The sequence below is a fragment of the Miniopterus schreibersii genome (genome assembly GCF_964146895.1).
Source record: "Miniopterus schreibersii genome assembly, chromosome: 8".
In the NCBI taxonomy this organism is placed as follows: Eukaryota; Metazoa; Chordata; class Mammalia; order Chiroptera; family Miniopteridae; genus Miniopterus; species Miniopterus schreibersii.
Genome location: NC_138109.1, coordinates 7,080,738 through 7,105,920, shown reverse-complemented (window position 1 = coordinate 7,105,920; position 25,183 = coordinate 7,080,738). Strand labels below are relative to the sequence as shown.

At 48.6% G+C, this 25,183-nt stretch overlaps 1 protein-coding gene and 1 long non-coding RNA gene across 2 annotated transcripts; both read right to left on the bottom strand.

Moving 5' to 3' along the window:
* Window positions 1-440: 440 nt before the first annotated feature.
* TNFRSF9 (TNF receptor superfamily member 9) lies at window positions 441-10,241 on the bottom strand (the record flags this gene model as incomplete). Its single annotated transcript, XM_081144343.1, has 7 exons — window positions 441-532; window positions 6,085-6,219; window positions 6,733-6,863; window positions 7,576-7,642; window positions 8,561-8,698; window positions 9,082-9,189; window positions 10,142-10,241. 7 exons carry the CDS (start codon window positions 10,239-10,241, stop codon window positions 441-443), a joined length of 771 nt encoding a protein of 256 aa, XP_081000469.1.
* A 13,789-nt stretch (window positions 10,242-24,030) lies between these two features.
* On the bottom strand, window positions 24,031-25,154 carry LOC308561158. Its single transcript, XR_013999441.1, has 3 exons — window positions 24,749-25,154; window positions 24,475-24,605; window positions 24,031-24,239 (listed from the first exon to the last, which is right to left on the bottom strand). It is a non-coding gene; the product is annotated as an uncharacterized lncRNA (long non-coding RNA).
* Between the last annotated feature and the right edge of the window lie 29 nt (window positions 25,155-25,183).

Sequence of the window (25,183 nt, the reverse complement as noted above, 5' to 3'; positions counted from 1 at the left end):
GGACATTGGAAGGCTTTCCAAAAAACTTGGGCCCTGTCATCCTTTCCCCCGACCATGGAGGCGGTCACTGTGACAAATGACAGAACCAGTGGAAAGCCTGGTTGAGGACATTTCCTGCATCTTATACTGAATGATATTAGCTGGACCGTGCATCTACATCATTAAATTTAAAATATAATTCTTCTTGAATTTAAAAAAAAAACAAAAAACAAACCTAGCCCAAACATGTCAAGGACTATCTAGAAAATGTCCCTTTGCCACCAGCTTGGTCCCATCATCTGTTCTGTCGAAAGGGGTACATTTCTAAAGGCAGACTTTGTTGGGGGTAATCCTGGGCATTATCTGGGATGGTGTTTTTCAGTATAAGAAAATATCGTGGGATCACTCGTATTCTTCCCTCGGTTCCCCTCAAAAGTGCCCCAGCAGCTTCGGGGTTCCCGTCATAGTGTACACGGCTCTCCCTCCTCCTCTTCTGGGAATCCGCAGCTGCAGCCGTCTTCCTCCTGGGCAGTTTGTACGGCCTTCATGAATGCTAAAAAGCAATTTCAAAGACACTTATCTTTGGTTGTCTGTCTGAATAACTTAACATGCATTTTCTAGCAGTCATAGTCATGGAACAAAATCTCTAAGTAGCAAATATTCTGCACTCTAATTCAAGCCAACTCATCAACAAGAGAGGTAATGATTGCAAGTATGAACTTTTTTCTCAGGATTATTTAAGATTTTTTTTCTTATTACCAAATATTTTTATCGGTCCTGAAAAACAATATTTTTTATTTTATACAATGGCTAAAAATACCCTTGAGCATGAATCTCTAGTGCCTAAAATTTGTCATGTGTGGCATCAGGATGTGAAGGATACGCCCCCTTCTTCCATCTGTAGTAAGGAAAGAACTGACTTCTACACTAGCGGCCGGGTTTTCTTTCACATATTAGTGTAAAGTGTTTGTGTTACTGCTGAGCAACTTTTAATCCTAAGCGGGTATTTCTGTGGCCAGACAAAGCAAAAGGTCTTGCCTGAAATTTACATGCTTGTTACTTACAAAAAATAACCAAAACCCAATGACTGCACTATCTCTAAGAACTTAGGGAAAACTGGCAAGACACTGAGAAATACCAGTGAGGTGTCATGTCCCAACTTATTTTGTGAAACCAGTGTTACTCTGATGCCCAAACCAGACAAAGACAATACTAGGAAAGAAAACTACACATTAATATTCCTCAGGAACATATAGCTCCAAACATTCTTAACAAGATATTAGCAAATAGAATTTGGCAACTTAGGAAATGAATTAGATACTCTGAGCAAGCGGAGTTTAGTCCAGGGATGCAAGGCTGGTTCAATAATAAAAAATGAGTCTATGTAAAACCATCATCTTGACAGGATAAAGGAGGAAGTCACACGATCGTATCAGTTGATGGCAGGAAAAGCATGTGACAAGATGCAACACTAGTTCATGATTCTTAAAATCTCAGAACTAGAAATAGAGGAGGAACTTCCTCAGCTTGATAAAGGAGATAAAGGAGATCTACTAAAAGCCTACAGCTCACATCATACTCACTGGTGAAAATTGAATGCTCTCCCCCTAAAATTACAAGCAAGGCAACGGTGTTCACGTGCCACTCTTACCCAACATGGTCCTGGAAGTCCCAGCCAGCACCGTAAGCCAAGAAAAAGAAAGAAAAAGCATACAGATAGAGAAAAAATAAAGCTTCCCTATTTCCAGATGACATTATGGTCTATACAGAAAATCTACAAACTACTCCTGCAGCTAACAGATGAGTTGAGCAAAATCACAGAATACAAAATCAGCCTACACACATCAATTTTATCCCTACATACTAGCGATGAACATGTGGAGACCAAAATTTAGGATAAATACCATTGACAGTTTAAAAAAATTAAATTCCAAGACTTCAATTGAGCAAAACCTGCAGGACTCGCATGCTGAAAACTGTAAAACGATGACGAAATTAATCAAAGGAAATAAAAATAAACAGAGAGGCATACCATGTTCATGGATGGGACCATTTAACACAGTGAAGGCGTCAGTTCTCCCCAAATCGATGTACGGGTTTATCATAATTGTTATCTGAATTCCAGCTGACTTTTTGTACGTATGTAGGAGATTATCCAAAAATTTACAAGGAGATGCAAAGGAACTAGAACAGCTAAAGTGATTTTGAAAAGGAAATATAAAGCGGGAGGGTCACTCTAACCTCTCCCCAACTTTAAGACATTTCATAGCGCCCGTCATCTAGACTGCACGGTGCTGGCTGGAGAATAAACATGCTGATCAGGGGAATGGGCGAGAAACCAGAAGCAGCCCCCACACAAGTACAGCCAGCTGGTTCTGACCCAGGCACCAGCCAAGCCATTCAGTACAGGATGGATAACGTTTTCAACAAACGGTGCTGGAGCCCCTGGACATCCAAATGGCAAAAGAACCTGCATCTAAACCTCTCACACCTTACGCAAAACTTAACCAAAAATGAACCATAGGTTTAAGTGTAAACTCAGAGGACAACGCAGGAGGAAACCGAAATCTTTGCGGCCTGGGCCTTGGTGAAGCGTTCTTAGACTGACTCCAGAAATGAGAAGGGAAACCAGACTTGATCAAGATTAAAGTATTTTTCTCTGCAAAAGACCCTGGGAAGAGAATGGAGAGGCCAAGTCCAGACAGAGAGAAAATACTTACAAACCACCTATCTGAAAGAGGGCCCGCGGCCAGGAGATGGAGAGATTGCTCGGGTGCCTGTAGTCAAATGATGAAATGTTCCAGCTGAAAAATGGGCGAGCATCCCCTAGGGAACGCGTCGCCAAAGAAGCTATGTAGGCGGCAAACAAGTTCGTGGGAAGATGTCCCACCCAGAGGGAAAAGCTAAGTAAGGCCGCAAGGAGCCGGCGCGATGTGCCTGTTAGAAAGCCGGGATCAGAACCCGGGCGATGCAAAGCATGCGAGGGAGCGGAGAGACCGCCCTGCGCGGCTGGACGGCGCGGCCCGCTGGGAAAGAGCTTGCTGGCCTCTCGGGAGACGAAACGTGCGCTCCCCCCACGACTAGCAGTAGCGTTCCTGCATTCATCTCAGAGGCATGAAGACTTACGGCCCCATGAAACCCGCACAAAACCATTCCTGGCAGCCTTGAATGCAAGAGTCAAAAATGAAACCACCTCTTGACAGGTGGATGGTGGAGCAACTGGAACCGGCCAGCGACCCAGAAAGATAGATGGCGGGAAGGGACCCGGCTGGAGCTCAGGGGCATTAGGTTGAGTGAAAAACGCCCAGCTCGAAAGGTTAAATGCTCATGATCCGCTTATATATCATAGGATCCCATTTCTGTGACATTCTTGAAAAGACAAAATTGTAAAGCTGGGACACAGACTCGTGGCTGCCAGGGGTCAGGGAGGGGGGGGGGGAGGGTGCGGGTGCGCCTGGGAAGGACCAGCAGGAGGGAGGTCTTTGCTCACGGGGTCGTTCTGTGTTACACCAATCTACACGTGTGACAAGGTGACAACTATACACACACAGCCTGGCCAGGTGGCCGGAGGGTCGCCCTGTACACCAAAAAGGTAGAGGGTTCGAAACCCAGCCGGGGCATGTACTGGAGGCAACCGATCAGTGTTTCTCTCTCACACCGATGATGTTTCTCTCTCAAAAAAAATTCAGCAACAACATATCCTCAGGTGAATTAAAAAACAAACACAGAGAAACCAACCGGTATACACACAGGTTGCACCAACGTCACTTGCCTGGTTTGGACACTGCTACAGTTACATACAATGTAACCCCGTGAATGGCACTGCAGAAAAGTCTCGTGTGCAACTTCCTGTGAATCTACAATTATTTCAAAATAGAAAGTTTCTAAAAATGACTTAATTTTGTTTAATGGAATACAGTTCCATTGCAACTCACTCGTTGCTCATAAATACTTTTGAAAATCATTTTCGAAAAAACTTTATTGCTGTTTGGGTGAAGGTGGGGAGATTCGTTCTTTATATGAGAGGTTTCAGTGAGAACTTAGAGGTTTAAGTCAGAGGGTTAGACCTCAAAAAGAGAAACAGCGAGCAAACCACAGAATGGAAAAAGGCATCCGCAGTGCATGAACAACAGGCTAAAGGATTCCTGTACATTCATAAGACAACGACAGGCGGCCCAATAGAAAAATGCTCCCAAGATTTTATCAGGCACTGGCGAAAGAGGAAATCCAAATGGCCACTATAACATGAAAAAGTCCCATCTCACCAGAAATCAGGGAAATGTAAATTAAAACCACAATGAGATCTTTATCCACCCACCAGACCGATAAAAATTAACGCCAAGTGTTAGCAAGGATTGGAGCACAAGGAACTCTCCTACGCTGCTGGGCCAGTGTAAGTGGGCTCCTACCATCCTGGAAAACAGTTTGGTATATCTACTAAGGACCCAGCAATTTTATTTCTAGGTTAAGAAACAAATAAAAATTTTAAAAAACCCACAGAAACACATGCTTCTGTGCACTGAGGTAGTAGACAGAAGTATTGGAACACCGTTGTCTGTGATGGCCCCAAACTGGGAATAACCCAAGTGCCCATCAATATTAGAGGGACCAACAGACAGTGATGCGAGTCACTCAATAGAAGAGAGTGGGACGACAGAAATCAACCAAGGTAAATGCAACACATGGACGGATCATGATACAGTGTTGCATGGTAGTGTTGCATGATACAGTGTTGCATGGTACAGTGTTGCATGATACAGTGTTGCGTGATACAGTGTTGCATGGTACAGTGTTGTGTGATACAGTGTTGCGTGGTACAGTGTTGCGTGATACAGTGTTGCGTGGTACAGTGTTGCGTGATACAGTGTTGCACAATACAGTGTTGCATGATACAGTGTTGCGTGATACAGTGTTGCGTGACACAATGTTGCACGACACAGTGTTGCATGAGGGAAGGCAGATACAGAAAGCACACAATAGGTACATGTGATTTCACTTGCGTGAAGTTCACAGACAGCCAAATTAAACTTGTTAGGTAGCAGAACTATAAATAAGAGCAAGGAAGTGACTACGCTAAATTGTAGATGTGGTTAGCGCTGGTGGAAGGCCAGGCAGGGGGGGCAGATAACCTCATTTCTCGGCCGGGCAGGTGCTCATTTTCAACAATGTGTTAAACTTGATTTAAACGGATGCATTTTTCCTGTATGTTATATTGCACGGTGTAGAGAGACTTTCTATCGTTTTCAAAAGACTCTCTGTACAAATTAGTGTGGTGCATCCTTAGGTAAGACTTGACGGAGACGGTCCCTCCTCTACTTTACCGTCTCGGGCCGCAGCGCCGTGCTCTCGGAGCCTGCCGCCCACGGACCAGGCCCTCCTGGCGAGTCCAGCCTGCGACTATGGTCCTGTCCCCCATGAAGACAAAAAGCAGGCTGCCCCATCTATAAACTTTTTCGAATAAAGACTAAGAGCTTCCATTGAGTGAGTGCTGACTCTTGCCAAGGAAATCCATTATTAAAGCCTGTCATTTAATCCAGATTGCTGTCCTAATAACCCACGTCGTAAAACCCACCTCAGACCCCCTCTGGGTGCGCTCTGCCTCCGGTTAAGGTCATTACCCAGCCCGGGGAGCGGGGCTCAATGGGGCAAACGTTATTTTCTGAATCTTCTCTGCCCGTGTCCCGTGTGCCCAGCGGACGGGCCGCACACGGGTGAACATGCACGCACATGTGCGTGCACACGCACAGAGTTATCCAAGACCGCGCATACCTACGCTGTCAATTTTCTAGAACCCTTGGGTTATGTCCAGCCGCCGCCCACTCTCTGCCTCGGCACCATTGCCCTCTGGGGACGGCCTGTGCCTCCCAGGGCGTTTAGCAGCCTCGCTGACCCCTCACTAGATGCCAGAACATCCCTCCCCACCGCATGTCCCCAGGTAGTGACAGCCCAAGCTGTCCCCAGATGTTGCCAAATGTCCCTGGGGGGCAAAATTGTCTGCCTGATAACCACGCCTAGACCAGCCTGGTTTCTCTGGCCCTAAGAGCCGGCGCCTTTCCCCCCGGGCGGCCTGCCCAGGGCGCAGGGCGGCCCCCGGGCCGGGCTTACGTTGCTTGAGCAGGTAGAGCAGCTGCTTCCTGCCCTGCTCCACGGCCGAGATCCTGAGCGTGAGGAAGACCAGCAGGAGCACGACCAGGGTCAACGCCAGCGCCAGGAAGATGATGCTGATCTGGGGGCCGCGACCTCGGGGAGAGAGCAGGAGAAAGGCACGGAGTGTGTTATTCTGCGAGTTTACTGACACTGAGATTCGCATCTGCAAACCCTCAGCGCGAGAAGTGGGCCCTGGGCGTCGTCAACCAGCCAGCTCGGTGAGCTTGCCCGCGCGTCAGGAAAGCTCCTTTTTTAAACCTTAATCATTGCACAGACTTTAAGTGCTTCGGCTTTTCTGTATTTGGCCTTCCTGGGTGTCACACAGAAGATACAGGACGCTCGTCCCCTTGGCTCGGCTTTAGCAAAGGTCAGTGCTGTTTGGGTCAAGTCTCACCTTGCTCTGCTTCCTAACAGGCCTCAGACTAAAATGACAAACACCTAACAGTAGGTCCCTTGAGGGCAGGTAAGAGAAGGAGGCGGGCTGGAGGCGCCTGCGGGGGCCAGAGGCCTAAGACCTCGGGCATTGGGGCCGGTCAGATCCGGGGGGGGGGGGGGGGGGGGGGCAGAGACACAGTCACATTGATTGGACAGCAACAAACCAGCTACCTGGCTCCGGCGCGGGGGGCCGCGTGGTGGTGGAGGTGGTACCTGGAGAGAAGTCGCCCGAAGTTGGCCCACACACCACGTCGCTCGCCTTTGTCCCGTTCACGAGGACAGTCTTCCCATCCAAAGAACAGCTTAGGCCAAGGAAAAGAGTTCGAATACTTCATTTCGATACAGATCATTGCAATGAAAAACACTGATGTTTTTCCACCCAATAAAGCAGCCTTGTCACAAAGACGTGTGGGTCTGGGGTTCATGAAGTGGTGGTGGTGTTTTTAAGATTTTTTTTTTAATACGTTTTTATTGATTTTAGAGAGAGAGGAAGGGAGAGGGAGGGAGAGAGAGACATCAACGTGAAACATCGATCGGCTGCCTCCTGCACGCCCCCCACAGGGGATCGAACTGGAAACCCGGCCGTGCGCCCTGACTAGGAATCGAACCCGTGACCTCTCGGTGCATGGGGCAGTGCTCAACCCAGCGAGCCACACCGGCCAGGACCGTGCTGCGTTTGTGAGGGGAGTGTCATACTGGGATGCCATCCTCAGTGCTGGGCCCTGCACCCCGAAAGATGAGCTGGTAACGAGGGAGGGTAAGAGGCAGCAAAGGGATCGAGGGACACAGGACACCGTCTGGGCAGAGAGTAAGGACGCCTATGGGCTTTACTTCCGCAGAAAACGCCCACTGCGTGTGTCAAGTCACCACTGGCCTGGACTGTTCCCACACTGCCCAGTATACGTTGCCCTGTGTCTACACGCCACAGATTTTCAAAAGCTTCGCTGATAGCGTTCTTTGTCTTTGAGACAACCCAGCCCCTTTATTTTGTAAGCAAAAGGAAATCATACGTACTCCGTCCAGGGTCGACAGGTGCCGCCTTTCTGATCATTAAATGTCCCAACGTTACAGTCTTTGCAACCTGGCATAAAAATTTTTTAAAGAAAACCAAAAAGGAAGGATTTTTGTCATTTCCTAACTCCTCGCCGTGATGAACATAATAAAGTCGTTAATTCAGTCTACACAGGTGGTTTAGCGATTCTCGGAGCCAAACCCTAAGCTGACATAATGTATGGAAGTGATGCTCCTGATCAGTAACGAGTGTGCTTTAAAATTATTTCCATGAATTGAAAAATCGTTCGTGCGCACCGTGGACTTGGCTCAGCCGCTCGCGGCTCTGAAGTTCGGCAAACCTGCGCTTTGCTCTGTGTTCTAAGGACCCAGCCGCACGCCTGCGCCGGCCGCCGGAGCTCGCCTCTGGGTCGCCCTCGCTCCTGAGCACCTTCGAGTGCAAAGGGGATGCCTCACATTGACTTTGGACTTCATTCCTTCATCTCCCCTTGCCTGGAACAATCGCCTGATTAATCTGCTTTTTATTCGGATATGTTATTTCTTTATCTGGCTTATTAAGAGATTTTTTTTAATGTTATTGAATTTATTGGGATAACGGTTAATAAAATCATATAGATTTCAGGGATACAGTTCTCCAGTGCATCATCTGCATATTGCATTGTGTTCACAGCCCCAAGTCAAGTCTCCTTCCGTCACCATTCACGCCCCTCCCCCACCCACCCCCCACCCCCTTTCCCTCTGCTAATCACCCCACTGTCGTCTGTGTCTGTGAGGTTTTGCTTTGTTTTGCTTACGCCCTTCACCTTTTTCACCCGGCCCCCTCCCCCTCCCTTATTAAGAGAGATTATCCTGTAGGCTATTAGCTTGGGAAACTGCCACAGTGACTGAGCTAAGTAAATTTTAAAAAGAAAGAAAAAAAGGGCCAAGACCTAAGCTGATGACACCTTTAGACCACAGACCTCACTAGATTGCGGAGGAGCCCACCTACCGTCCGTGGTTAATTCCTGGCCCTGCGGACAGTCCAGCTCGCACATGGCGCACCGGGCCCCCTGGCAGCGAAACCCGGGGACGCACTCGCACTCCGCGTCGCTGGTGGCCGAGCATGCCCGCTTAGTCCTGAAGACACCTGCAAGGCCCCGAGGCACGTCACACTTGACCTCCAAACCCAGGAAGCAAATGTACGTCCTGCACTAAAAGCCATGTTCGCTCGACTTAAAATGTTCCCCGTGACCTTAGAGTATAATGTTGACTTTTGAATCCCAATAGAAGACATTTCTAGATTTTGCTCATGAAAATCTTCTCCCTTGTCAAGTGAATGTTTCCTCTAATATTTAAAAGGCTCAATCCATACAGAATTGCTGGCACAGGAAATTACTGGACCTGCCTAGTGACAGAGGAGCCAGACCTCTGACCCTTGACTTTCGGGAGAGGTCGGGACACTGGGGAATGAAATCTTGGCTCCCCCCCCCCCCGCCCGGCTCTGGGGAGAGTGCGCCCCTGAGGTCCTACCTTCGCACCTCCGGCATGGGTCACAGGCCTCTTGCCCGCCGGAGCTGGAGAAACTGTCGGAGGGACAGGGGAGGCACGGTGTGCTCCTGTTTTTCCCGCAGAAAGTACCTAAGGAGGGCAGAGCACAGCTGTTGGTGTTTGACAGTGGATTACTGTCGCCTGAAGCGTCGTAACATTCACAAGTCAACTCGAATATGAAACAATAATTAGTTTTCTAGACTTTATTATATTAGTTTTCTAGACTTTATTATATGAAACAATAATTAGTTTTCTAGACTTTATTTTGCTGATGCACTTTTTTGAAGTACGCATTTGCACCCTGGCCGGGTGGCTCAGTGGGTTGGAGCATCGTTCCACACACCAGAAAGGTTGTGGGTTCAATTCCCGGTCAGGGCACGAAAGAGAGGCAACCAGCTGATGTTTCTCTCTCACATCAACGTTTCTCTCCCTCTCCCCCCCCCCCCAAAATCAAGAAAACCTATCCTCTGCTGAGGATTAAAAAACTCTTTTAAAAAGTATACATTTGCAAGATTGACCTCAACACAATCCCAGAAATAAGAAGAACAAAGTATAGATATTGCAATAAATAAGTCAACAGAGAGAAAATAGTTTCTCTATCAACACAGAATGACTACTCTTGATGGACCCAGGAGATCAGTACGATGGGATTCAGGAGGAGATCAGTGTCTTTCATTGGTCCCCGTGCCTGCCTTTCCCACACTGCCCCCCCCCCGCCTCCTGGGGTGTCACAGTTTGAGCACAGGTCCTCACACACGCAGCCAGCAGTCCCTGAGGCCCTGCCATGCGCCTGCACTGTTGTAAGCCCATCGTATGATCCCCCCAGTGACTCTATGAACTAGGTTCTCTCATCCCTAGAAGACAAAGCTGGGGCACAAGAGTTAAGTGACACGGTTTTGTTCACACGGCCGAGATGTCACACCCAGGAAATATTTGTAAGTGAATAGTAACAGGTTACAGAAACAACTCACTGGCCCTGACTGCTAGACTAACCACGTTTTCAACAGAACAGATCAGACACACGTGCTACTTAGGTTCTCACCAGCTGGACAGTTCCTGCAGGAGGCCTGCATTGACCTTGTCCTCTCGACATTCATGACCAGCAGCACTGCAGCCACCAGCTTGTAATACCTATTTCCCATGATGAAGTCTGGCGCGGATATGATACAGCAAAGTAGATCCCAAAAGACTTTTAGCCAAAGTGGCTGTTTCACAGATACTGCTCTGCACAAGGTAGAAATGGACAAGAATGAGGTGGTTTCTCCTTTCAGACTTCATTTACATTTCAGATGCATTCCAGCCATCATGACACATTCAGATACATTCCAGCCATCAGGACACATTCAGATACATTCCAGCCATCAGGACACATTCAGATACATTCCAGCCATCAGGACACATTCAGATACATTCCAGCCATCACGACACATTCAGATACATTCCAGCCATCACGACACATCCTGATACATTTCAGCCATGGCTCCACAATTCCACACCAGAACTCGGGGTGTTTCAGGAGCAATCGGTAAAGGGAAGGTAGCCAGTGCACAGAAACTTCTATGACAGGACGAGCGCACGTAGACATACAGCTGTGTGCATGCCTGGCAAAGCCTGAGGGGCACGCTCCAAAAAGTGTTGCCAAAATACAGAAGTAACAATAGCAAGAACTTTTGGGGACTTTCACGGACACTTAGCATTAGCACCCAGATTTCAACAACACCAGTTGCTTGCTGCCCCTGGAATATGACCCTTAAAAAGAGACTCTGGCAGAGACATCTATCGATTCAGCTCGCTGAGAAGGTATCTCATTATTTCCATTTGTCTGAACACATGGGGAAATTTCAAGAACTAATTGCTACAAAGTTAGAAACCTCTCTGGCTCAGCTCATTGTCACATTAACACTTTTAAAAATGTTTCAATTACAGTTGGCATTCAATGTTATATTAGTTTCAGGTGTACAACATAGTGGTTGGACATTCATGTAAATCACAAAGTGATCCCCCCCCCCCATAAATTTGGTACCCACCTGACACCACACATAGTTATTATAATATTATTGACTATATTCCCTGCGCTGTACACATTTTCTTGATAGACGCATTTGCCCATTTTGAGACTTGAAGCTCATATAGGAACAAATCTGAGGAGTAGAAAGGAAAACCTCTAGAGATTTTTATTTGATCTTTACTTTATGGGCTATAGAAGAGATGTGATTAGCAGTTAGAAGAGAGGAAAGTTAGAAAGGTACAGAGAAAGCCTCCGTTCTCACCCCAGCTGGAGCCCCTCTGTCTGCCCCAAATGGACCAACCTTGAGATGCGGGCTGGTGCGGGTGAGGAACTTTCCACGGCCTGATCTTTGGAGCTGGTGTTCTGCACTGGGGGAAGCCAGCAGGTTCGCAAGCGCACCTCCCCTGAGTGACTCAGCCGGGGGCCGGGCTTCGTGGGAAATCCCCACCGCGGCCTGCGAGGGCGCGCGTTTGATATCTGCTGACCCCAAAACCCAACTTTCTGCACTTCACCAGCATCTCACACACTTCTTGGAAGCAGCTCGCTGCTGTTTGGACATTTCTCAAGATGGCTTTGGGAAAGGGATCTTGTCACTTGGTGTAGCTCTTAAAATATTTGCGGTTGGAGGGATGAAACCACGTTCAGAACGGGCCCTCGTCCGGCCCGCTGCTCGCTCGCTCTAGTAGGGGCGCTGGGGGGCTGGAGCTGAGCGCAGCTGACTGCGGGCATCGGGTCAGCGCTCTGAGGCCCCCCTTCCTCAGAAGGGACCAGAGCCAGCAGTCCTGATGTTGTCGTTGGGACATTACGCAAATGGGAACCCTGAGGCTGTGCGTCTGGCCACACAGTCGGCGGGCTGGGGAGTGGGGATGAGCACCCAGGGGGGCGACTCCTTCACACTGTGCCCCCTGCTGTGTGGGTGAGCGGAGGGCGCAGGGAGACCCCGAGGGACGAGGGACGTGGCGACCGCGGAATTTCTGTGACCTGGTAGGATCTATGGAGGAAGAAGAAGAGGGGACGGAGGAGCAGGTGGCCTCAGAGATGCTCAGCTGAACTGTCCGGTGTCAGGTGTCCCCAGGAAGACAACCAGAACTCATGGCAGGAGTGGTTGAACCAGAACAGATGGGCTTTCCCTTGAATCTAAACAGAAAACAGCCCCGCACCCCCCCCACGGGAGACATGGAGGCTTGGTCTTGAACTGGGGCATGAAGGCAAAGAGCTAATCTTTATTAAGCGCTTGCTGCGTGCTAAGCACTTTACATGTCCCCATGACCCCATCCTGCCACGTCCTTAGAAGCTTCCAGTGGCTCCCTGCTGTCTCCAGTATTCAAGGACCCCTGGATCTGACCTGAAGTTGCCTTTTTGGAAATTAAGATATAGTCAACATAACATAAAAGTTAAAGTGTACGTTTCGATAGACTTTCATATATTCACTAGGTGGCACAGCCATCCTCAGCACACATAATTCCAGGACATAGTCTTTGGTCCAAAAAGAACCCCTACACCCGTTAAAGGTCACTCCCCAGCCCCCCTTCCCCTAGACCCTGACAACCACTAATCTACTCTCTGTCCCTACAGCTGATCCTATTCCGGACACGTCACAGAAATGAAATCATACAATACTTGATCTTTTGTATCGGGGTTTTTTCGCTCGGCACAATGTTTTCAAGGCTCCCACGAGGTAGCCTGTATTGTTCGTTTCTGTTGCCGAGCAACGGTCATTGGATGGATGCACATTTGTGTGCCCGCTCATCAGCTGAGGGACATGGAGCCGCTGCTCTCTAACATCCGTGTGCTCCCAGCTCCCTCAGGAGTGGCGGTGCTGCTCTGCGTGGCATTTCTGCTTCACTTTTTGAGAAGTTGCCAGGCTGTTTTCCACAGGAGCTGCACCATTTTACCTTCCCACCAACAAGGTGTCAGGGCTCCAGTGTCTCCACATCCTTGCTACCCCTTGTTTGTGTTTTGTTTTTTTTAATGAAAAGAAATGTATCATAACCATCCTAGCGGATGTGACGTGCTACATCACTGTGGCTTTGATTTGCTACCCTGACTCCAATTTTACCACCCCGTCCCCACGCAATGGGAGCAGCAGGGTACGGGGCCTGGGTACGCGCCAAGCTCTGCTGTCAGACGGACTTGGATAGAATCGAGGCTCACGACCATCGACGGTCACGTGACCTTGGGCACCTTTCTGAACCTCCTAAGTCTCAGTTTTCCCAGCCAGACCTCACGGATACAGTAACACTGTGCCTCCTCCTCACTCAGGGAGAATGAAACAGTGAAGTGCTTGGCTCAATGCCTGGCCCATAGTTCTCAAGAAAATAGTAACTGTTTCTGAGATTTATTATTTTGAAATTTTTCTTTCCTAGCCTCCCATACTGATCGTCAGCAAAACAACCCAGAGCAAGTAGCAAGAGAAGAAAAAAAAATGCAGGGGCTGTCTACAGAATTCGCTCCCAAAGTCCGTGCCATCCCGTGCAAATTACGCTGCTGCTCACCTCCGAGCACTTTCAAAGTCACGCTCTGACCAAGTGACCTCATTTCCACGCGGCACTCTGTGTTTAACGTGGCAGCGTGACATTTAACTGGACTGTCTTTTCATTTAACTAAATGCTACGTACTAACCTACATTCTGTGGGCAGAGATATTATTACCTCCCCTGAAAATGACATATGTCATTTCCCAGCACAGTAATTAGCTCACTTTTTCAAGTGAGCTAATGACATAAAGGTCTTTACTGAGCTAAGAGATTCTCAAGATTAGTTTTACCAGCCTACGGTTCAACAAAATCACCCACTGCAGGATCATTCTACTGAAGGCCACGCTCAGCTGTCCTCGGGTGTTTACAGAATTTCATTGCTGTCGCGTCACTGCCTTCTTGTTTGATAAAATCGTCACAGGAAACTAAGGCGAGTTCTAGGGGTAAGCAGACGCACATGCTCTCCGAGCTGGCAAAAGGTGTGCTCGTGGTTCACCGTTCGTTTGCTTTAAAATATGCATCACGTTGCTTTATTTATTGTATGGTTCTAGTCTTTCAAATCCAACAAAAATTTCATCTCATCCGTGAAGGGCTCCCCAAACTGAACAGGAGATGGCTCCAAGCAAACGTCAACACTTGAGCAGGTTTAGCAATAACGTTTCACCACATTTTAAACGTCTCATCCTAAGCCAGGGACTAGGTTTTGTTTTATTTTTATCAGCTGTGGGTCTGATGTTGATTAGCATCTCCAGCAAGTACTCCTTGAGGCTTAATAGCAGGAAGGTCCAACTCTCACCACGATGAAGACAACATTTAGAAATTGAAAGACAGCCCCTCAAAATAAGCTTTGAATAAATACACTTCTGTCGTCCCAGGGCCCATCTTAGAGGCAATCTCATTGACGGAATAGTCACTATTTATACTTGTTATTTCCCAAAAGACCGATTCTTTCAAGACTCAGTGTCCCCACCCCGACCCCAAGCATCTGTCCAGCCCAGGCAGTAGTTGCTGTTAGGGACATACGGCACTTGGGATGCCAACCGCAGGCACGGGGAGGGGGACATTCAAAAGGAATTGGAGCCCGGCCGGGCGTGGCTCAGTGGCTTAGCATTGACCTAGGATCCGAGGCGATCAGGGTTCAATTCCCGGTCAGGGCACTTGCCCACAACCTTGCAGGCTTGATCCCCAGTTGGGGGCGTGCAGGAGGCAGCCGATCAATGACTCTCACCATTGATGTTTCTCTCTCTCTCTCCCTCTCCTTTCCTCTCTCTGAAATCAATAGATATATTTTTTTAAAAAGGAATTGGAAAAAGGAAATGAGCAGGAAATGAGAAAGCATGGGGGGGGGGCAGGGGAGTGAAGGAAGCCCACATTGTAAGGCAAGGGGGATGTGAGCAGCCATCGGATTTGCTCCCACCTCCTCTCCACTCACTTTCCCTATGGGCTACCCCCCCCCCCCCCCGTACGTTCACGACTCACAAATACAACTTCAGACCCCTGGACACTGTGCAGCCAGGGCAAAGGTGCACATGGAGGCCCGCGTCCCACAGGTTCCGATATGCGGATGTTACACGTCAGGCTAAGTAGACTGTTAAGTAGAATATGTTCCCTCTGGGGCGGGCCCCGCAAATCGCAAACGCGCACAGTTAACAAGCGGCCGCCTCTGTGGCTGGGGCTCTGGCGCGTGACGCAGGCCTGGAGGGCCCGAGCTCTACGTTGGCTCCATCGCCCTGGGGTGGCAGGGCCCGCCCCACAGCTCCCGCTCTGTGTCTGTGCGGTGCTCCCGCCGAGGAGCCGGCATCTCAGAGCCAGAGCTGCGGTTCAGAGCACGTGCACATGAAGCTCGGGAAGCCTGCGCGGTAGGGAACGGTCCCTGATTCTCGCAGGCGTGCATGCGGGGTGGGCAACGGTAGGTCTGCAGCTGTGAGTTCACGGAACACTTTACTTTGTATCATTATTACTGTATTGCTTATTCGTATCACAGCTGCAAACCTACCTTTGCCCACCCCTGTATATGTGGTAAGTAGCGTAAGAACTGTCCTATGGATTCTTTCCTAGGATCGACTAAACCCCAGAATTGCAGTTTTTAGTTATAGAAATATTTCATAGCATTTCATTAAATCTCTAAAAATACAAAGTCTGATATAAACAATTTTAGATTTTTGATATTTATCAATTATTATTTTTTAATTTTAATAGGTCATTTTGAAACCTTCCAAAGAAAAAATGTTTTTAAAAACAAACATGAAATGTAATTTTAATTTAAAAATTGTGCATTCTTTTTTTAAAAAATATATCTTTATTGATTTCAGAGAGAGGAAGGGAAAGGGAGAGAGAGAGACAAAAACATCAGTGATGAGAGAGTCGTTGATCGGCTGCCTCCTGCACGCCCTACTCTGGGGATTGAGCCCACATCCCGGGCATGTGCCCTGACCAGGAATCGAACCGCGATCTCCTGGATCCTAGGGCGATGCTCAACCGCTGAGCCACACTGGCTGGGCCATACTCACATTTACATTGTACGTTACCTACACGCAAATTCTGTACACTTTGAGATTACAATTATATTAAGCTTTTCAGTTCTGTCAACAAAACACAAATGATGTGTAATTATCAATTATAACAAATGAAATAAAGGCAAAAATGATAAATTTTATTTATTTTTTAAGATATGTAATTTGTGTAATGATTTGTGACTCTTGATAATAAACTATTTTCTAACAATATGTTAAGTAAAGATAATAGGAAGTAGGTGTCCCTTTGTGCCTTCCACTTGTGTTCTGGGAAGGTCGTGCCCGGGTGGCACCGGGCGTTGACTCCTTTGTCGGCAGCAGTGAGCTCGGAAGGGCCTGGCCAGCCTTCCTGGGTGACCGACAGCTGACCCACCGGTGGCATGCATGCATAGGACCACGCAGAGGTGCCCCCTGTGGTTATGGCAACCACACGTAGGCTGCCCCGCTGCTATAGAAACCTCATATATGTCACAGAGCCGTCGAAACTCCATAAATCAAGCACTTATAAGAAATCCTGTAAGAACAGCTTCCCGAGGGCCCTAGTGGGAACTCTCCGATGGGGATGCTCACTGGACACCCCTGAGGCCAAGGCACTGCCTCAGTTCCCCTGCGTCTTGGAAACTCTTCGGGTGGAGAGGACTCGCGTTACTCTGTCTCACTTCGCTTTACTGTTTCACTTAATGCTCCAATACACAGTGTTTTGTTGCCTCAGCTCCGTCTCAAGTGCGCATGGTGAATGCCTATTCGACCTCCAAATTCCGTGGCCACTAACACGTAGCCCCTTGTCGCCACACAATACTAGCTAATGTGGATGGGTTGCTTCCAGCGTTGCAGATGTGCTTCAGCACGAGGATTATTTTACTTAGCCTCATCAGTTCTCCGTTTAAGAACTACTGTTACTCTTCTAATGTTAAAGAAAAGGAAGCTGAGAGAGCTGGAGGAACCGAGCCAAGTATTAACAGCAGCATTTCCGTGTTTCCTACAGGCCCAGTCCTAGCTTTATCTCCATTAGCCCCTCTAATGCTCACAATAACCCTTTGAAGTTATTCCCGTTTTCTAGGCGGAAACTGGAGGCATGAAGCGTAAGTGGTTTGTTCAGGGTCACCTGGCCAATGTGGGGCAGAGCTGGGCTCGAACCCAGGCAGACTGCTCCGCGCGAACATACTCACTGTGCCACATTTAAGGAAAGGAGAAACCAGGGACAGAACCCAGCTCTTCTCATCCCAGGGCTACTTAACATTGGGCCAGGAGTTCTGATTAACACAGGAGCTACTCGTAATGCACCTACTCATTCCTGTGAATGAATCGAAAGATGTGTTGGCTCAGCAAGCACGACCGAGACCGTCAATTCAGTGGTTTGAGAGCTGACTCGGAAACCACATTCAGTCTCATCTACGTGAATGATTGTCAAGTGACTGGCAGTTAATTTAAACTTCAAGAAACGTAATGGAGAGCAGACTCGATAGCCTGTAGTAGCCACCTTTTGGAGGGAGCCAGACAACTAAAAAACAAAAAACAAAATTAAGAGCATGTAAATATGCTATTAAGTAAACAAGTGTTCTGTATTTTTAAGTTCTGCTGCAGAGAGAGAGTTGTGACATGCCACTAACAAGGAAAAATCTTCTTTGGGCTGAAGTGACAGCTGATCAAAGCAATATCACTCTAATTAGTGACGTTACCCTGAATCTCACGACTGTGCCAAAGGCCAGGTTCTGCCTGCCTGGTATTGGTTCCTATTCGTAGCAGTCACCTCAGCCCCAGGGAAGGAAAGTGCTATTACAATTATAAATACACAAATTTATCCAAAAAATTATTTCATAAACTCAGCTTTTGTCAATTAACATTCAAGTATTTTCCCCCAAATAAAAAGCAAGACGACATCAGGAGACGGATTTTGTTTCATTCTGAACTTTTCAATAGTCATCAGTATTATATACCAAATAATTCCACTCGTGTGTCAATCCATTTTTCCCTCCACAAAAGCTGCCTCCTCTTCCTCTGGGTTTACATGTCGATGGGAAAATCACTGCATAAATCATGAGTTTTTCATTAAGGTTTTTTTCAGTTAAATGTTGTCACACTAAGCAAGAGTTCCAATGCACATGTGTGTAAGTTGTGAGAACTTTACATCAGCCTACTGGGTCTATACCAGTCAGTTATTTCCAAGTTTCACTGTTACTATCATTAATCTCTACCCCTATCCAGTCAGTATCAGTTCCACTCAACAAGCATTTACTGCAGGTCTAATGCAAGTGTGCGCAGGATCTGGCCCGGTTACTTCTGCTTTGCGTCCTGCCCCCCCCCCCAGCCCGACTCCCTTGTTTATTGTCCTTGAAGGCACCAAAGGCACACCTACTTCAGGGCCTTTCCGTTGCTGCTCCCTCAACTGAAATGCTCTTCCACTTTCTACACGACTCGTTCTCTCACCTTATTCAGGTTTTCTCCCTGGAAAAAAGCCTTCCTTGAGCACTCTCTGCAAGAACAGCCTCCCCCCGTTAGTCTCCATCTCCTTTCCCTCCTGGACGCTCCTTCATTGGACACATTACCACTTGGCACATAGAGTTTTTTGTACGTTGGTTTATTGTTTTGTGGTTGGCAGTTAGACATGAGCAGAGCAAGAACGATGGGCCAGGTACAGAAGGTCACCAGGGCGGAAAGCCCCAGGCGCCTACCAACAAGCAAAACTGGAACAAGGACCTCACCCCCAAGGTGACCTTGCCTCTCCTAGCATTTCGCTGGCCATGTGGTTCGGACCCTCCCCTGGCCTTTCCTCCCCTGGCATGCTGCAAGTTATGCAGGTTAGGCCCACTTACAGGGGGAAGGAATAAAGGGGCTGGAGATTAGCCCTTAAGCATTAAGACCCAGGACAATGAAGTTCTGACCTGCATCAGATACAGCTAGGCCTTAGCTGTTTCAGCTCCAGGCCCAAAAAAGCAGCAACACCATGGCTGACCTCAGCACCAGCTGCACTAATGACCCCCTGGCCTGGTGCCAACCAATCTATTGCGATCCTTCCCTGAGACCTCCAGATAAAGACCCTCCAGAAGGAGGACCCAACTGAGCAGTTTCTATGGAGCACATCGCCCCTTTCCCACCCCCTTCCCCCAAGCACATCTCCCTTGCCTCTCTCTCTTTCTCCTAAGCTCCAACGGCCCTTCTTTTGCCTCTGGAACTTGTTTCCTGAGCCCATTTCTTCTACAGCTCACTTCTTCTACCGCTGCGACCTTCTAAGTAAACTTTCTCTTATCGTTTGAGTCTTGACTCTGAATTCTTTCTTAGCCAGAACTGATGTCGCTGAACCGAGGTCCACTCTGACTCCGCCCGTCCAACACCTGGTGCCGTTTTCCAGCGCCGTTTGTCTTCTCCCCACAATATAAGCTCCATGAGAGGGGGCATTGTTTTTCCCCCCGGCTGCATCCTTGACATTCAAAGTAGTGCCGGGCATATGACAAGAACTCTGTAAATGCTTCTCGAATGAGGTTTTTTTGTTTTTGTCTTGCGAGGCATATTATACATAAGGCACCATCCCAACAACCTTCAGGGCCTAGAGAGGAATGGAGAAACTTACACAAATAACTACGGTAAGGCCACACAGCCTTACAGACTCCATAGGGGAGGAAGAGCTGTGGGAACAGGGAAGAAGTCTCCTGGAGGGACTAGCACTGCAACCGGGTTTTTCAGCATTGGCGGTAACACGCTGGCAAGCTGCTATGGAAGCAGAGGGCACTGCAGTTGGAGGAAACTGCAGAAGCAGGGAGGAAAAAGCGCAGGGTGTGTGCAAGGAACAGGGAAGATGAGGGAGGGAGAGGAAGAGGTGAGAACGCAGGTAAGGGGGGAGGCGTTGCACCCGAGCCCCCTCCGTGGGAGCGCACTGCCCAAGCCAGCAGGTCCACAGAGCAGGGCGGCGCGCAACACGTTGCCCAAATATTTTGTTCCCACTCTGGGAGCCGACGCGGGTTAACCGCCTGTGCAGAAAGCGAGCCTCAAGGACAGAAAGGGAAACAAGGGGACAAGGCCAAGGCCAAGGCCAAGGGGGGGGCCTAGGGCTGCCCGGCCGGGTGCAAATGCGTCCTGCTGGATGCAGCACCGGTCGCTTTGCCCGGCGTGGCTCCTGGATCGTCACACGACCCCGAGGTTTCCCGAATCCGAGGGCATCACTGAGGCAGCATGAGAATGAAAAAGCCTCGACGGGGAAGGAGGGAGGCGCGACTCGGCATTCCAGCTCCTCTGTGCGACCTCACCAGGTCCTCGCCAAGCCACGGGCAGGCACCGCTATCCACAGTGTACAAAGGAAAAGTGTTTTTAAAGCTCCCGCGAACCCATTATTGAACCCCAGTCAGATCTTTCTCTCCTTTCCGAAAGATGGCGGCGAGAGTTTTACGACAGCTGGGGAACAAGACGCGAAGCCTAAGCCACCGAGGAGGTGATTAAGACACGGAGCGCGGCTGGACTTGGAGTCTCCACACACCCACGGTCCCCCGGGGCCGCGGACGCCCGCGCGGCGCGGCGCCCTCGAGCATCCCCAGGATCCCGGAAGCACGCTGGGATGAGGCGCCGGGAAAGGTCGACTTCCGGCCTCTCGGTCCCAGGCCTCAGGCGCCCCCGGAAGTCCGCCCGGGTTGCCAAGCTGCGGGGGAAATCCTAACGTGATTGGCGGGGGCGTTCACACACTTCTCGCCGCCCACAGGGGAGCCCCGGCCGCTCGCCACTGCGGCGAACGTGACCCCAGACGGAGGGAGGACGAAGGTTCGGCCTCTGGAAACGCAACCCGCTCCGCCCCCTCACGCCCCGCCCACTGCGGCCCGGCTCGGCCAATCGCCGGGGCCCGCGCGCCCGGGCAGACGGAATGGGCCTGACGTCACTGCGGGTGGGCCCGCCCACTTCCGGCGCGCGGCGGGCCGTGGGAGTTGAGCTCCGGAGCCCACGCTGGGGGGCATTCATTTCACACGAGGTGGGAGCAGAGGCGAGGTCGCTCCCCGGGCCCCTCGCAGGCCGCGGCGTCAGAATTTCCCCCTTGCGCCGGCGCTGCCTCAAATGTCAGGGCTCGCCCACTCTTCACCGGTCTCGACGGCCTAACCTTTCGGGGGCTCCGGAGGGGAAATTTCGCCGTTTTTGCCGGACCTCGGTAAATGTCCTGAACGCAGCCGTTAGTGGATGTTGGGAAACACGTTTATTTAATGGCCCAAGGGGCTTCCTTATGCCCAGCAACTGCAGCTTAACCCCTCCCCCACTTGAATAGAAAATAGGTGGGACTGTTAACGCTGCGCATAGTCTGGGGAGAGGAATTTGGGAAATAAGATGAAAATAGGAATAAGAATTTGGTTGAAGTCACATCGTGAACTATAGTGTTCTACACATGTAAAGTATGAATCTATAGCCATAGTCAAAGACAAGAAGGAATGTCATAGGGTGAAATTAGAATATTTAGCAAGCATGTATTGAGCGCCTGTTGTGTGCCAGGGTCTGCAACAGATGCTAGGGGTTCAGCGGTGACCAAGGCAGGACGGTTCACGGGATTGAAGGGACACAGGCAATAAAAAGTAAACAAAAGACAAAAAAATGCCCGAGTAAGTGTGCTCTCAATGAAATAAAAGGATACATTCATAGGAAATAAGTGTGTTATTTAGTAAGATGAGATGCAAGATGTAAGTGACCCGTGGGGGAAAAAAATAATAACCTGGCAGCAGTTTCTTTGCTATTTATTGTTGACCAGGCTAATTCTAGGGGAGATTTGCTTTTGGAACCAGGATCAGAAAGGTCCTCCTGGGTGACTGTTGCTAATGGAGGGGAGGCAAAAACGTTACCTCTGCCTTCTTTGGGTCTCTGGCTGGGCCCGATAATTAAATTTACCTGAAAAGATTAACTGGAGAAAAGCACACACATTTATCCAATACAAGTCTTACCGTGACCTGGGAGCGTTCATGAGGAAGTAACCCAAAGACGTGGCAAAACTTAAATGCTTATATATACTGGGTTGAACAAAGAGTGGTGACTGTGGAAAAGTAACTAAAATAAGTGGGGAGACTAAAGGAACACAAGTTATTTTAACAAGCAAGGTCTCTATGTACAAATTCTGCCAGACTCAACTCCCTCTCTGGTGGTAAGAATGTTTCTTTCCTCCTGGCATAGGGAGGGCTGTTCTCACATGAGTTTCATCTTCTACTTTCAAGATAAAAAAATGGGAAGCAGAGTGCCTTTTCTGCACCTGCTGTTTTCCAAATGTCTTTAACTCAAGTAATATGCTAAGGTGGCATGTTTAAAGATGGCATGTCATAAACTCCTTCACTAACATTGTCAACACCGTTTCTCCATCCTTGGATTGTGAGCTTCACAGGACAGAACAATATTTCTTAATTAAATGTTGCAAGTGCTGCAAGAAACTGGATTCTTTTAGTTTGTGCTTTGCACAATGCATATACACTTGTCAAGTGATAAATTGTTGAATAAAAAAATGTGGTGGATGGGATGGGGTGGTTCTACCTGGAAATAAGAGATTGAACAAGGAAGTGTCTTCATTGTCAGTTCTAGAGCAATGTTTTTTGTTAAATGGCTTTTTTGTCTTTGTCCTGTAAATGTGTGATGAGAAATGGGTATGAACTATAAATTTAAGAAAGTGTCATGAGTGCTGTTGACCTATTAAGTAATACTGGTAGAGTCTGCTGTGGGTAGTGTGAAATTTGGCATCAGGATATCTGAATTTGACCAAGACTCTGCAGGACCTTGTACTGTCATTTCACCCCTCTGGACCTCAATCTCTACATCTGTGAAATGAAAATTAATACCTGCCAGGAAGTCAATATATAAAGTCTAAAAACCAATAAATGAGAAGTAACAGTATTAGTATATTGTTTAAAAATACTGAGATAATTATCAGGTGAAATGAGTTGAAAATATTTGCCTCTGAAGAGCAGGGCTGAGGGGTATGAGGAACTGAGAAGGCTGCTGGTTTTCATTATGAGCCTTTTTTAACTGTATGAATGAGGTATAGCCGTGTAACAAAATCTGAGTACTACAGTCTGCCATTTGGCTGCGGTGATCTGGTCCGGGTACAGGTGTGGGTTAGCGGGAGCAGCTCTGTTCCACGTGTTCATTTTGAAACCCAGGTTGGGAGCGTGGCAGCACCTTCCCTGGGGGAGAGCTCTTCCTACAGCCACGCAAAAGTATGAGGGATCAAGCCTAATCGTCGGGTCAGTGCTTTCCAAGGCTTTGATCTGTTAACATTCCTTTAGCCAAAAGGACAAACCCAGAGCCAAGGGGCAGTACCCTCCACTCCTGCAGATGAAAGAGGAAAGAGTGAAATGTTTCTGAAAAACAACCCTAACTACCACGAGTAATATCTGAGTTTTTAACACTGTGTGCAATGTATTCTTTTGATTAAAATTAATGCTGACTTAGGACCATTTCAGACTTTGATAGTGACGCAGATGTCTCCGGAGTGTCAACTCAGGTTCTTTCTCTCATGGCTGAACCGTCCTGCAATTTTTATTCTCTCGTGGCTATGTCAGGCTGCAGCAGGCCACCAGCAGCATTTTCTCCTTACAACAGTTTACTGTGGGGCCTACAGCAAAACAGCCTGTTTTCTTTTGCTTTCTTTGCATCTACTTAAATCCCTCCTTGGTTCTGGGAGCATGTGCCTGACCACTTGCCTCCTCTCCCTATTTCCCACACTTTTTCAAAGCTAAAAGGGGGTGGCTTTTGCCTGCTTCCTTGGCCAACAGCCAAAGGTGAGGTCATTCCAGAACTCCCAAAACATTTTCTTCTGAAAAGGCAAAATGATTCCAGACACTTAAAATTTTTGCACAAATGCAGAGTACTGCATAAGTGAATCTATTTACAGTTTTAAAAACTGAAAAAAAAAACACTCTCACCACTATCGTAAAGCTCACAAGGTATGTGAAAATGCATTGTAAACCAAGAAAGAAAAATTATTTCTTGAAAGTAAACATGTCTTTAATATCTAAATTGAAACTATAAACACTGACATTTAAAATACTGTTACAGGTGAGTGCTGAGTGATTCAACTTGTATGGAGTTGCTCCAGTGTATTTCCCGTTTCGGGGCATTCACCCTCCAGTTGTACTTGCACAAGTAGGACACATGAGTAAGGTCATTCAGTGCCGTGCTGCATTCCCTGCAGCGCTGTCTGTAGAGAAAAACGATACTTAATAACCTAAGTGTTATCAGCAAGGCCCCAGTAAATACACTGTGGGACATGCCCACAATGGCATACTATCTATGAGGGGTGTGTGGGGCGTGTTTTTTGGCATGGAAAAGATCTCTTAAGATATTCGGTAAGCTGTGGCGGTGGGAGGGGAGTACAGGACAATGTATAGGTCTGCTACATTTTTATGAGAAAGAAGGAAAGCAACAGTACACACCGGCATTTGTTTGTGCCTGCATAAATGCTGGAGATGCCCAGGCCACTGACAACACTGTTACCTGTCAGGGATGGGAATGGAACTGGATGCAACCGGTTTTTGAAACTGGTGAAAGTATCAATATTCAAAACCTTTAAAAAATAAAGTCAGGTTATAATTTCAATAAACTTACGTACTTCTCAGACTAATGTGCTCAGTATTGCTAACTCTGGATGCAAAAGCTGCGCTGAGATCTTTAAAAACAACTTTGAGAAACAAATACACGTGCAATTACCGCGCGTGGGTTAGTCGCCCGGACTGACGACCGAGCATGGGGTGAGGTGCGGGACGACCTGGCCGAGGGTCCTAACGGAGCGGGGGCGACGCGGGAGGGGAGCCTCAGGCGCACAGAGGCGGTCTGAAGGACCAACTCTGCTTCAGGAGAACGCACGTCTGACGTAAGCAGCCGCGGCTCTGCATCTCGGGACCGTGCCCTTCGGGGGCGGGATTTCGTGAGTCCACGGGACTCGCGTGGCGCTGGATGTTCCAACTGGACGCACGCTAAGCGCGTAATCGGGGCGCAGAAGGGCAGCCCACTCCCTGCGGTTCTCTGAGGGGAGCCCGGCCGGCCGGATGTGACATGCGCGATGCGAGGCGAGCGGCGTGCGTCTGCGCAGTGAGGGGGAAATGAGAGGCCGGGCGGCGTGCGTCTGCGCAGTGAGGGGGGAAT